The sequence below is a fragment of the Oncorhynchus clarkii genome, chromosome 11, assembly GCF_045791955.1.
Source record: "Oncorhynchus clarkii lewisi isolate Uvic-CL-2024 chromosome 11, UVic_Ocla_1.0, whole genome shotgun sequence".
Classification (NCBI taxonomy): Eukaryota; Metazoa; Chordata; class Actinopteri; order Salmoniformes; family Salmonidae; genus Oncorhynchus; species Oncorhynchus clarkii.
The window spans coordinates 21224856-21237567 of NC_092157.1; the positions used below are offsets into that span (position 1 = coordinate 21224856).

At 43.3% G+C, this 12712-nt stretch overlaps 1 protein-coding gene across 1 annotated transcript in view; it reads left to right on the forward strand.

Annotated features, from left to right (window-relative positions):
* The window catches only part of LOC139420349 (transient receptor potential cation channel, subfamily C, member 1), a 45789-nt gene extending 34576 nt beyond the window's left edge, over window positions 1-11213 (forward strand). The window contains exons 8-13 of the mRNA XM_071170347.1: window positions 6049-6188; window positions 6256-6405; window positions 9029-9213; window positions 9496-9697; window positions 10197-10391; window positions 10553-11213. Of these exons, the coding sequence (XP_071026448.1) occupies window positions 6049-6188; window positions 6256-6405; window positions 9029-9213; window positions 9496-9697; window positions 10197-10391; window positions 10553-10780 (1100 nt within the window). The 3' untranslated portion in view covers window positions 10781-11213. The remainder of the gene's footprint in view (window positions 1-6048; window positions 6189-6255; window positions 6406-9028; window positions 9214-9495; window positions 9698-10196; window positions 10392-10552) is intronic.
* Window positions 11214-12712: the final 1499 nt, after the last annotated feature.

Genomic DNA, 12712 nt, shown 5'->3' on the forward strand with positions numbered 1-12712 from the left:
TAGTCACTTTTCCCCTACCTTCATGTACAAATGACCTTGTCTAACCTGTACCCCCGAACATTGACTCAGTACTGGTAACTCCTGTATTTAGCCTCGTTATTTTTACTTTATTGTGTTACTTTTAATTACATTTTTTACTTTTGTTTATTTATTACTTTTTCTTAACTCTATTTTTGGACTTTGTTGTTGGTTTAGTGCTTGTGAAAAAGCATTTCACGTTAAGGTCTACCCCTATTGTATTCAGCGAATGTGACAAATAAAATCTGATTTGATTTGATATTCAGACCACGCTGAATGATGGCTCTTTGGTCTCACACACACACACACACACACACACACACACACACACACACACACACACACAGATCAATGACACTAGAATTACTTATTGGTTTCTCAGGACAGCCACCTTTCCTGTCCTCTCTGCTCCTCCCCATCCCTTGCCCTCTCCTCTCATCTTCACTCTCTCCCCTCCCCTCCTTTTCCCTCTACTCCTCTCCTCTCTGCTCTGCTCCTCTCATCTAATCTCCTATTTTTTTCTCTCTCTCTCCTTTCTCCCCTGCCCAAAAAACATTAACATGATCCTCCAATCAGTGTAATGGCCTGTGTTCCCACATTAGTCTCCTCTCTCTAGCATCCCTCTGCTCTCTGGAGAATCAGTCTGTTTCAATACCAGACACAGTAGAAAGAAAGAGAGAGAGAGCGAGGCACAGGAGAAGAGAGAGAGAAAGAGGAGAGGAAAGGAGAGAGAAAGAGAGAGAGAGAGAGGGTAAAGAGAGACAGAGGGAGACAGAGAGTGAGAGGTAGAGAGGGATATAGTTGTTCTAGTATGTTCTGTAGTTGCTACGTGCTTGTTTCTTTTGATTCATTGGTCAAATTACTTTTCTAGACAGGAAATTAAATAAAGTACAGCACAGGTCCTATTGGCTCACGGATCATGTCAATAAACAGTGTCTTGTCTATTATCTAGTTAATTCTGTAGCTTGGCAGTGAGCGAACACTACTCTACATGCCTTTCTGTCTGGAGAGGAAGCTTGTTAGAGGCTATAGGATAGAGGAGTTTGGATACAGGTTTTAGTGGTTTGACGAGACAGAAATAGCCCACTAGAGGGAGGAATACTCCTTAACTAATACAAAAAGACCAACACATCCATCCATGTACAGTTTGCTGATACCTTTTTCCATGTAATCAAATCAGTTATTGATCAAAATCATTATTAAGATCGAGATCAACCTAATGAAAATCATCAACAGTTTTGACTATTAAAATGGCCATGGCGTAGGTATATGTAAATAAAGTATTGGATTGCAGTTCAATAACAGATACTTGTTTCCTATTACTTATGTTTTTCTGCTATTCTGTATGGTTTCTGAAGACTCTTACTACTGTTGTTTCTTATTGCTGAAATTCTAAGGCGAATACTGGGTTTGTAGAATTTTTATTGGTCCTTTTAGTTCCAGATGTGTGTCTCCTTCCAGTGTCTAGGGAGCAGTTTTAATATATGGCCTCCCTTCATTTCCATTGTTCTGTCTCTCCATCCCTCCCTCTCTCCATCCCTCTTTCTCTTTCCCACATTCTGTTAATCCCAGGAGCCAGATGCCTCACGTTAATGCCAAAATCAGATATGTCAACTGCCAAATGCGCCAATTGCCAAAGGATTTTGTGAACTTGGGCAGAAAAAAGTTCACGTTGATCTACTGAGGCAAAAAGAGCACTGTCAGAGTTTAATTCAATAAGAGAAAAGCTGCGAGGGAGGGCCAGAAAAGTAGCCTAATGTTTGGGAAAGATTTGGTGAAGTGGTAAATGTGGATGATAGCAGTGCCGGTTATATTACAGTATATGTGATATAGTCACAAGGCGGGGACTTCAACTAGCACGTCAAGGGAACTGTACTGTTTAGATGAGTTAAATGGAATAGTAGTCTACCTCAAGTCAAATCAAATTTTATTTATCACATACGCATGGTTTGCAGATGTTTTTGCGAGTGTAGCGAAATGCTTGTGCTTCTACTTCCGACAATGCAGTAATATCTAACAAGTAATCTAACAAATTCACAACAACTATCTAATACACACAAATGTGAAGGGATGGAATAAGAATATGTACATAAAATATATGGATGAGCGATGGCTGTGTGACATAGGCAAGTGACCGGTGATTTGGGTCTGTATGTTGGCAGCAGCCTCGTTATGTTAGTGATGGCTGTTTAACAGTCTGATGGCCTTGAGATAGAAGCTGTTTTTCAGTCTCTTGGTCCAGCTTTGATGCACCTGTACTGACCTCGCGTTCTGGATGATAGTGGAGTGAATAGGCTGTGGCTCAGGTGGTTAACCCTCCTGAGTTTGAAGCGGCGCTGTTTCACCTTCTTCACCACGGTGTCTGTGTTGGTGGACCATTTCAGTTTGTCCGTGATATGTACACCAAGGAACTTAAAACTTTCCACGTTCACGCGTCAGTGGCACTGTATTATCCTCAAAGCGGGCAAAGAACTCTGCCACGGACGTCTTGTGTCTCTGGGCTGCTGAATTGAGACTCCATTTTGTCCGTATACCGACATTTTGCTTGTTTGATTGCCTTGTGGAGGGAATATCAAATCAAATCAAATGTATTTATATAGCCCTTCGTACATCAGCTGATATCTCAAAGTGCTGTACAGAAACCCAGCCTAAAACCCCAAACAGCAAGCAATGCAGGTGTAGAAGCACAGTGGCTAGGAAAAACTCCCTAGAAAGGCCAAAACCTAGGAAGAAACCTAGAGAGGAACCAGGCTATGTGGGGTGGCCAGTCCTCTACTGGCTGTGCCGGTTGGAGATTATAACAGAACATGGCCAAGATGTTCAAATGTTCATAAATGACCAGCATGGTCAAATAATAATAAGGCAGAACAGTTGAAACTGGAGCAGCAGCACGGCCAGGTGGACTGGGGACAACAAGGAGTCATCATGTCAGGTAGTCCTGAGGCATGGTCCTAGGGCTCAGGTCCTCCGAGAGAGAGAAAGAAAGAGAGAATTAGAGAGAGCACACTTAAATTCACACAGGACACCGAATAGGACAGGAGAAGTACTCCAGATATAACAAACTGACCCTAGCCCCCGACACATAAACTACTGCAGCATAAATACTGCAGGCTGAGACAGGAGGGGTCAGGAGACACTGTGGCCCCATCCGAGGACACCCCCGGACAGGGCCAAACAGGAATAACAACACTGTTTATATTCGGCCGTATTCCCCGACCTCTTTCCATAGTTGAATGCGGTGGTTCGCGCTTTCAGTTTTGCACGAATGCCGCCGTCTATCAACGGTTTCTGGTTGGGGTAGATTTTAATAGTCGCAGTGGGTACAACATCTCCAATACACTTCCTTATAAACTCACTCACCGAGGCAGCGTAAAAATCTATGTTATTATCTGAGGCTTGCCGGAACATTTTCCAGTCCACGGAACACGGACCTGAAATTTGGACACTGACTGTAGGCCTATAACATTTTGACTCTGGAACAGGATCGGAGAACTATTATTTCTATCTTTCAGCATCTTGAGGAAATGAATGTGCGGTTAGGGACCGTCTGTAAAGGTGCAGTCTTAATCAGCATCATAAAAGCTGATAGTATTTCAACCACATTAAATATACATCCAAGCCAAACTTAATTTAACTTATCTAAAACCAGTCAAACTGATGTAATTTGGAAATTTTGTATGGAAAATCTTTCCAGTTTTTTTTTGTTATTACATTTTCTCCCTAAACGTATTTTCTGCGTGAGAGAAAGAGGAAAGCCAAAATAAATTTTTTACAGATGACAACGAGATTGAATGTACATTCTGTCACTGTATGCCATTATTCTGGTGAACAATGGTTTATTTAGTCTTGCAGGGCAACAAGTAGTAACAGAAGAAAAGTTGCATGTATCTAATAATAGACAAGTTGACTAACTAATAGCCTACCAAAATGTCACAAATTATAATCAGAAACATAGATTTATCTATAAGACCTGTCAAAAATGAATTATCCCATATTTGACTGTACTGCACATGTTCTATTATTACCTGGTTAGGGTTTTCACTTTATCACATATAGTCGGGAGGTTGCAGATGGGTTATTAGCACTGGTGTAAAGTACTTAAGTAAAAAATAATTTAAAGTACTACTTAAATCATTTTTGGGGGTATCTGTACAACTTTTACTTTTACTAAAGAGGATAATGTACTTTTTACTCCATACGTTTTCCCTGACACCCAAAAGTACTTGTTACATTTTGACAGGAAAATGGTCCAGTTCACGCACTTATCAAGAGAGCATCCTTGATCATCCCTACTGCCTCTGATCTGGCAGAGTCACTAAACTCACTTTTACTTGAGTCATTTTCTATGAAGGTATCTTTACTTTTACTACAGTATGACTTTTGATGACTTTTTCCACCACTGGTTATTAGCAATTGTGGGCAGGTGTGGGTGAACAAACAGCTGTGTCTTTGTATGTGTGTGGTCAGATACAACCCTAACCAAAAAAGAAATCACCCAAACAAATTCTAATAAGCTGCAATGATTCCCTGACCAAAACAACGGATGTGTAAATTTGGTGTGAAAAATCCTAGAAACCTGCATTCCCCTATTCATGTTCCAGACAGTGGGTACCATTAGGACCCAGAAAGGGTTTTGTAATACAAATTATTTCATGAATCCCCCCCCCCCCCCTCCCCCCCACACACACACGCAGGAGGATAATACTTCTAAACCCCACCTCACTGGATCGTAGAGATTCCACACATAAATCCTGTGGTTTCTATTTCTCAGACTGACCAATCCCAGGAGCCTCTCTGTGGGATAACTTACGGCATTCCCTGTTGAATCTGGAAGTCATTGTAAAATGTCAAGAATGAGAACCTTGCAGGGTGAACACAAAATGCCTTTCCCATTACTCTGTTAATTTTTTGGTGGATTGAATATGGTAAATTCTACACAGTTTAGCGTGGAGCTGAGAGAAAATGTTGCAGTTTTAAAGGCCCAGTGCAGTCAAAATTCTGTTTTTCTTGTGTTTTATATCATATTGTACAAAAAACTAACACTGTAAAAGTGTGAAAACATTCGCTCAACTGAGACATGGAGTGTGCCCTGTGTGTGTGCCATTTAGAAGGTGAATTGGCATGACCTTTAACCTGGGTAGGTATGGTAGTAGGTGCCAGGCGCAACAGTTTGTGTCAAGAACCGCAATGCTGCTGGGGTTTTCACGCTCAACAGTTTCCTGTGTGTATCAAGAATGGTCCAACACCCAAAGGACATCCAGTCAACTTAAAACAGCTGTGGGAAGCATTGGAGTCAACATGGGCCAGCATCCCAGTGGATTGCTTTTGACACCTTGTAGAGTCCATGTCCCAAAGAATTGAGGCTGTTCTGGGGGTATAGGGGGGGGGGGGGGGGGTGTCCTTAATGTTTTGTACACTCAGTGTGTATGTTTTATTGTCACATGCACCTGAGATGTTACAGATCTGCTGTATTTGAAGCACCAGTCCCTTCTGCCCAGTTTCCCTGAGGTTGCTACGGCAACCGAGCTGTTTTTACCATCCCTGTAACTGTCACTTCTGCGGAGAGATAGTTTTCTAAACTAAAACTCATAAAGAACTACAGAAGCATTAGGTTCTCGGTTTGATATGAGCGTTTGAACACCTGAGTAAGCTCCACTCATTACACTGGCGCAGTCGTAGCCTTGACCAAGCCATTTCTTCACCAGTATCCCCATACTTTTTTCTCAGTTAAATTTTTTCCTCTTTCAAGACATTTTTCAGTCACATTCCTGAAGCCCAGGATACCAAAACTTGGCTTCGTTACTACGAATATATGGAAATTAAAAAGGTTTATGAATTACCTTTTGGAGGGTTACTGTCAAAATGATTTATTAAATTTAAAAAAATTGACTGATGTCACGCGCATGGACCCCCCCCCCCCTGCCTTGTGGAGGCTGTGGGAGCGTCCCGTACCCCAGTTTGAAAACCCCTGGTCTATGGTACTTTCCTTTCACTCTGTTTGGTGATGGTAAATTCTTTCCTTCCCTCTAGGGATGGTGTGGTCGGACGTGAAGCGTCTATGGTACGAGGGCTTGGAGGACTTCCTGGATGAGTCGAGGAATCAGCTGAGCTTCGTCATGAACTCTCTCTACCTGTCCACCTTCGCCCTCAAGATAGTGGCTCACAGCAAGGTGTGTCTGTGTGTGCGTGTGTGTGTGTGTGTGTGTGTTTGTGTACTAATGTGATCTCCTCTGCCAGTTTAAGAACGTGGAGGACACAGAGAGGAAAAATTGGGATGCCTTCCACCCCATCCTTGTGGCTGAGGGGCTGTTTGCCTTCGCTAACGTCCTGAGCTACCTACGACTGTTCTTCATGTACACCACCAGCTCAATACTGGGCCCACTGCAGGTACACGCACCAACTAACAGACATACACACACTCACAGTACATTAGCTATCACTTCTGCCACAAGCAGCAGAAGGAGCACAATCACCAACATCATCCTTCTATCATCACCTCAAATGGGAACTATTTCCCTGGTGAACATCCCAATTAATACAGATTCATTCTGCCATTGTTTCTCCTCCCAACTCTGTCCTCCGTCCTCAACACTGGGCCCAAAGTCTGTTTTGAATATTCGGCTGGAGTTCGTGTAGTGCCATAGAGTAGGTGTCTCTCTTTATTTAATTAGAGAAACCTTCAACCTCTCCCTTGCTGTCTCAGCCTGCCAGCTAGGATCAAAGTCCCAGCTCTCTCCATTGTGTGTGTATTTCCTATTTTCCTATGGCCAGGAATCTCTTTTTCTCTATTCAATTTGGCTATATTTATGGACATAAGGTAATATGGCCATTCATTATAATACGAGCTATGACTATTTCCTATGGCCATTAATTATAATTCGAGCAGTTATGAATGATTGATGAGGTAATTCTGCTCCTATGACTATTTCCTATGTCCTGTTATTATGTGAAAGGGTTGTTGTGGGTTTCCTATCAAACAGCAGGAGTATCCTGTGGATTGGAATAATATTCTTAATGCCAAAAGGTGCTATCTAGAACCAAAAAGGGTTCTTTTGGAACCTTTTTTCTAAGAGTGTACCTTGCTTCACTCTCTCTCTCTCTCTGTCAGTCACTCTCTCTATATCTCTCTATATCTCTTTTTCTCTCTTCTTTTCGCTCTCCGTCTCTCTCACTTTCTCTGACCTTCTCTTTTATCTATCTATCTATCTATCTATCTATCTATCTATCTATCTATCTATCTATCTATCTATCTATCTATTTATCTACATGCACTCAAGCTGGAACTGTGACATCACTGTCTGGCATGGAAAAGTTATTATCTGGCTGTGTGTACCTACACACACATGCTCACATGGCAGACACACCCCTCAATGATTGTCTGACACACATTTACATACATGTACACACATGCCACGCGAACAACCACTTACATTAACATATGAGCACACATTCTGTATGTACAAATACTTTGTCTCTCTCTTTCACTATTTCTCTCTCTCACACACACACACACACACACACACACACAAACAAAAGCACTGAGACAGTAGTCCCACTGCAGACTGACGGTGTAGTGTGGTTATAGTGTGGTTAGGAGTAATGAATACTTGCCTGGTTATGCCTGGTTACTCCATCCTACCCAGAGAGGCCAACTCACTCTTCTATAGAGGAAGTACCCCACACAGAGGCCCTCCTAGGTGGAAAGTGTGTGTGTGTGTGTGTGTGTGTGTGTGTGTGTGTGTGTGTGTGTGTGTGTGTGTGTGTGTGTGTGTGTGTGTGTGTGTGTGTGTGTGTGTGTGTGTGTGTGTGTGTGTGTGTGTGTGTGTGTGTGTGTGTGTGTGTGTGTGTGTGTGGGTGGGTGGGTGGGTGGGTGGGTGTGAGAGAGAAAGCTAGTTGGAACGGTACAGATGAATCATCCCTTTTTCAGAGTGAGGTCCCTCAGGGCCAAAGTCTAACTGGGTTGTGTGTGTAGGTGTCTAACTCTGATGACATTTCAGGGTTGGTGTGTGTGTGTAGGTGTGTTTTAAAGGTGTGTGTATCCACCCCTCCCCTCCTGCGTCAGTACCCCCTAGTCTGCGTTAAGAGCTCCTGACCCCCTACATTCCTGCTCTGTTTGTACAGTAGGTTAGAGGCTAGCTGACAGCCAGGCAGATCATGCTGAGACCAGGGCGACTAAATCAGCCATCTTCTAAGAGGGACGGAGGGAGTAGAGGGACCCGCCGCACCAGATGATAGGGGAACCACTGGGGAGATTCACATGTGACAAGATAATGAATCATACTAATGAAGGAGCTGCTCTCTCTCTTTCTCTCTCTGTCCCGAAACAACCTGGCGAATTGCACCTTGTGGTTGTCCCTCTCCACTCCTGTTGGCTCTTGGTTAGGGAGTGAGTCTTCTGACTGAGGTCTCTCTCACACTGGACCATCTGTGTGTATGTGGGACAGGGGTGTTTGGGATGGTTAGACCTGGGCCAGGGAGCTACAGGTCTGGATAAATAAAAACCACCAGCCATGCTCTCAGGGCTATATATAGAGACTTAAACACTGCTCTCAGAACAGTTTCAATGTCCTTCAGCTTGGTCAATGTTTATCTGTGTGCTACCTCAACTCGCTAGGGTATCTGCTTGTCAAGGTTGTTTTTAACAGAACAGTTCTCTTCAGTAGGTGGTACAGAGAATAACTATTTGACCATGTTTATTTGCTCACTCTAAAGATAGACATCCTAATGAAAGGGGTTTGCTTTCCAATGTAGCTCTTTTGGACATTTATTTTACTAGGCATAAGTACACACTACTATCCCTGGACTTGTTTGACCTGGGTGGTTGGTTGTGTTCTTAGCTAGTCTGTTTTGGTCCAGGGTTGTGTTCAGCAGGAGTCACACACTGTAACAAAAATATTTTGCAATGGAAAATGAACTATTTTGTTTTATTATTGGACAAGCTCAGGTAGTAGTTACCTCCCGGTCAGAAGATGGTAATTTAGCTCATGCCAGAGTGCTCTTGTGTACCCAGATCTCCGTTGGCCAGATGCTGCAGGAGTTTGGTAAGTTCCTGGGTCTGTTTCTGCTGGTGCTCATCTCTTTCACCATCGGCCTGACGCAGCTCTACGGGAAGGATCAGAAGGACCCGGCCAAGAGTCCCGCCAAAGACTGTGAGGGCATCTTCTGTCAGCAGCAGAGCAACGACGCCTTCCACACGTACGTACAGTCTACCTAAATTCTCTCTCTCTCCCCTTTCCCTGTTTCACAGGTTCATGGGTACCAGTTTTGACTGTTAACCTCTGACCCATAGAGATCCAATAATTCAATGTTCTACTGTATATGTCATTATATTTTCCATGACCTCCCTGTTGACAGATTCTTGGGTACTGTACCTGTTACTCCCTGTTCTGACCTTTAACCTTCCTGTTGACCGATTCATGGGTACTGTACCTGTTACTTCGTGTTCTGACCTTTAACCTCTGACTTTCCTATTGAAAGGTTCATGGGAACGTGCTACGCACTGTTCTGGTACATCTTCTCTCTGGCCCACGTGGCTCTCTTTGTGACCCGGATCAACTACACGGAGGAGCTGAGGTCATTTGTGGGAGCCCTCATCGTGGGCACGTACAATATCGTGGTGGTCATCGTTCTCACCAAGCTGCTGGTCGCCATGCTCCACAAGAGCTTCAGGCAGATCGCTGTAAGTCAATCAAGCGATCAATCAATTAACCATTTAAATCAGTCCAATTTATTTATAAAGCCTGATTTGCATCAGCAGTTGTCACAAAGTGCTTTTCAGTAACCCGGCCTGAAGTGACTGCAAGTCACAGATTGTCCATCATTGTCCATCAAGTTACAACAACAACAAAAACAATAGGACTTGATTAGTCTATCTATAACACTGTGTCTAAGTGTTCATTTGGAGTACTTTTTTTAAATTCAGTGTTTGGAGTTTAGGCAAAGATTAGCCGTATAATTCACATCAATTAATCAACTTTAATGCTTCATAAATTACATTTCCCCATCATCAACTCAACAATCATCATTCTGAATGAAAAACACAAATCCACTCCAAGAACACTTCAGTCTAACAGATGGTAGTGATTTCTTAACATTTCTCTGTCGATAAACACGTTCCCCTATTTTCTCAGTGATTTCCTAAATCTCCCATTTCCCTCTAAACCCCCCGAATCCCCTAGAACCACGAGGATAAGGAGTGGAAGTTTGCCCGCGCCAAGCTGTGGCTGAGCTACTTTGACGACAAGTGTACTCTGCCTCCGCCCTTCAACATCCTACCCTCCCCCAAGACTGTGTGTTACCTTCTGACCAGTATGAGTAAATGGATCTGCTCCCACACCTCCACGGGGAAGGTCAAGAGACAGAACAGCCTCAAGGTAAGAGAGACGGGACACTATCCAATCAAGAAGTGATACCTCTGTATACTTTAAATGTATGACCGTTTCTCATCTTATCCTCCCATGATATCCAGATAAGTAGACACTGGGTTCAGTCTCCAGTCCTAACCTCCCATGTTGTTGTTGTCCCATCCATCCAGGAGTGGAGGAACCTGAAGCGGAAGCGTGATGAGAACTACCAGAAGATCATGTGTTGTCTTGTCCATCGCTACCTGACGTCCACCAGGCAGAAGATGCAGAGCACCGACCAGGCCACCGTAGAGAACCTCAACGACCTGCGGCAGGACCTCTCCAAGTTCCGCAACGAGATGAGAGACCTGCTGGGATTCAGAACCTCCAAGTATGCCATGTTCTACCCCCGGAGCTAAGACTGACCTGAACCTCAACCCAACCATGTTCTACCCTTGGAGCTAGAACTGATCTGGTCTCAACCTACACCCAACCTCAACCCAACCATGTTCTACCCTTGGAGCTGGAACTGATCTGGTCTCAACCTACACCCAACCTCAACCGGCCAGCTAAGACTGGTCTCAACCCCAACATCAACCCCAACCACTTCTGTTAGCTTCTTCACCCAGGGGGTCCTATCTCTGACCCTAGCATGCTCAGAAATGACCTTGAGTCCAGTCACAGAGAGACATTTAAACCTGGAACTCCACTGGAAATATATATATATATTCTGCACCAAAGTCTCCAGATTCACCCAGATCCCTTATGTAATAATATTCAGTCATCCTACTTGTTTTCTAAAATTGTCATTGTTTTCAACAATGGACTTAATAAAATGTAATGGAAAATACAGACTGGCTGTGACTTTTTGTCTTGGCAGTGAGAAACGATAAATATTGAGTTGCATCACATGTTCAGCTGGCACGAGGACGGAGACAGTTGGTTTTAATTGTGAAATATCTGTGAATGTTACTCACTGTTCAGAGCCAGCACTTCCCTGGTCAAAACACACCTGACCATTCCCAGTGCTCAGTGGAGCGTTCATGACTGCCCTACTAACAGCTGCCTTCACACCTGGCCATAGTTACCACATACTCTATGTAGGCCAGATATAAATGTTGTTATTTATGTTCTTATATGCACTGTTTAGTTGTTGTTTTTTATCCCCTTTTCTCCCCAATTGGTAGTTCCAGTCTTGTCCCATCACTGCAACTCCCGTATGGACTCGGGGGAGGCGAAGGTCGAGAGCCATGCGACCCTGCCAAGCCGCACTGCTTTCTTGACACACTGCTCGCTTAACCCGGAAGCCAGCCACACCAATGTGTCGGAGGAAACGGGATCGAACCCGGATGTAGTGACACCTCTAGCGCCTTAGACCGCTGCACCACTTGGGAGGCCCTTATATGCACTGTTAACGTGACATATTACAACGCACTGCTGGGCTGTAAATTAATGAATGATGACACTCCATACGAAGAACCACCTCGTTAAAATAAACTTCATTTTCTGTTTTTTATTTGGTCAGATGAAAACAATAAAATATAAATAACATTTACCAATTGAATCATATGAAAATACTTTATATTGTAATTCATTTCATATCTCTTTTTATTACATACATTACAAACCAAGCTGACATAATGATAAGGAGTGCTTTGTTGAATCCATTCATTGTGAAAAGCTTTGGCTAATAAGTGACAGTACTAAACGTAATACTAGCATGAAAACAAATAATTTCAAAAGGAATGTTATATATTCAACTATTGCACTTATCGACACCACATAAAATACCTCCCAAATCTTGTCCATTCAATGTGAACATAGGAAATAAAGAGCAGTTTGTAAACACTGTCCATAAAACTATAACACCCCGTCCTCAATAATGTACTTCCTCTAACAAACTCCTTCCTGTCTGATGTTTGATCCAAGCCAACACTCATCATGACACCTGGGTTGTGTTCAGTGGGCTTGAAACGTGAGAACATGTTTTTGAAACAGAAAAGGTACATGAGTGCTCTCATTGGACATATTTAGGTAGTATTTAGTTTCTAACATTTTCTCCTGTTTTGTTCTAACTGAACGTGACCCAGGTGATTCTCCCCCCTACTATCGGTCTCTCTTCCTCTCCTCCCTCTCTTCAATTATCACACTCATTCTTCACATTGCACTCAAAACAGGTCCAGTTCAGAGGAAAGAGAAAAAACAGCATAGAAATACAAAACAAAGGAAAGAGACAGCCAGACACCTCCAGGCAGTAACAGCCTGAGCTCTGTAGACTAGTCCTGTGGTGAAGGATGATAGATAATGATGGGCGGAGCCAGGGAAGGCTGGGCAGAGACTAACAAGAACAG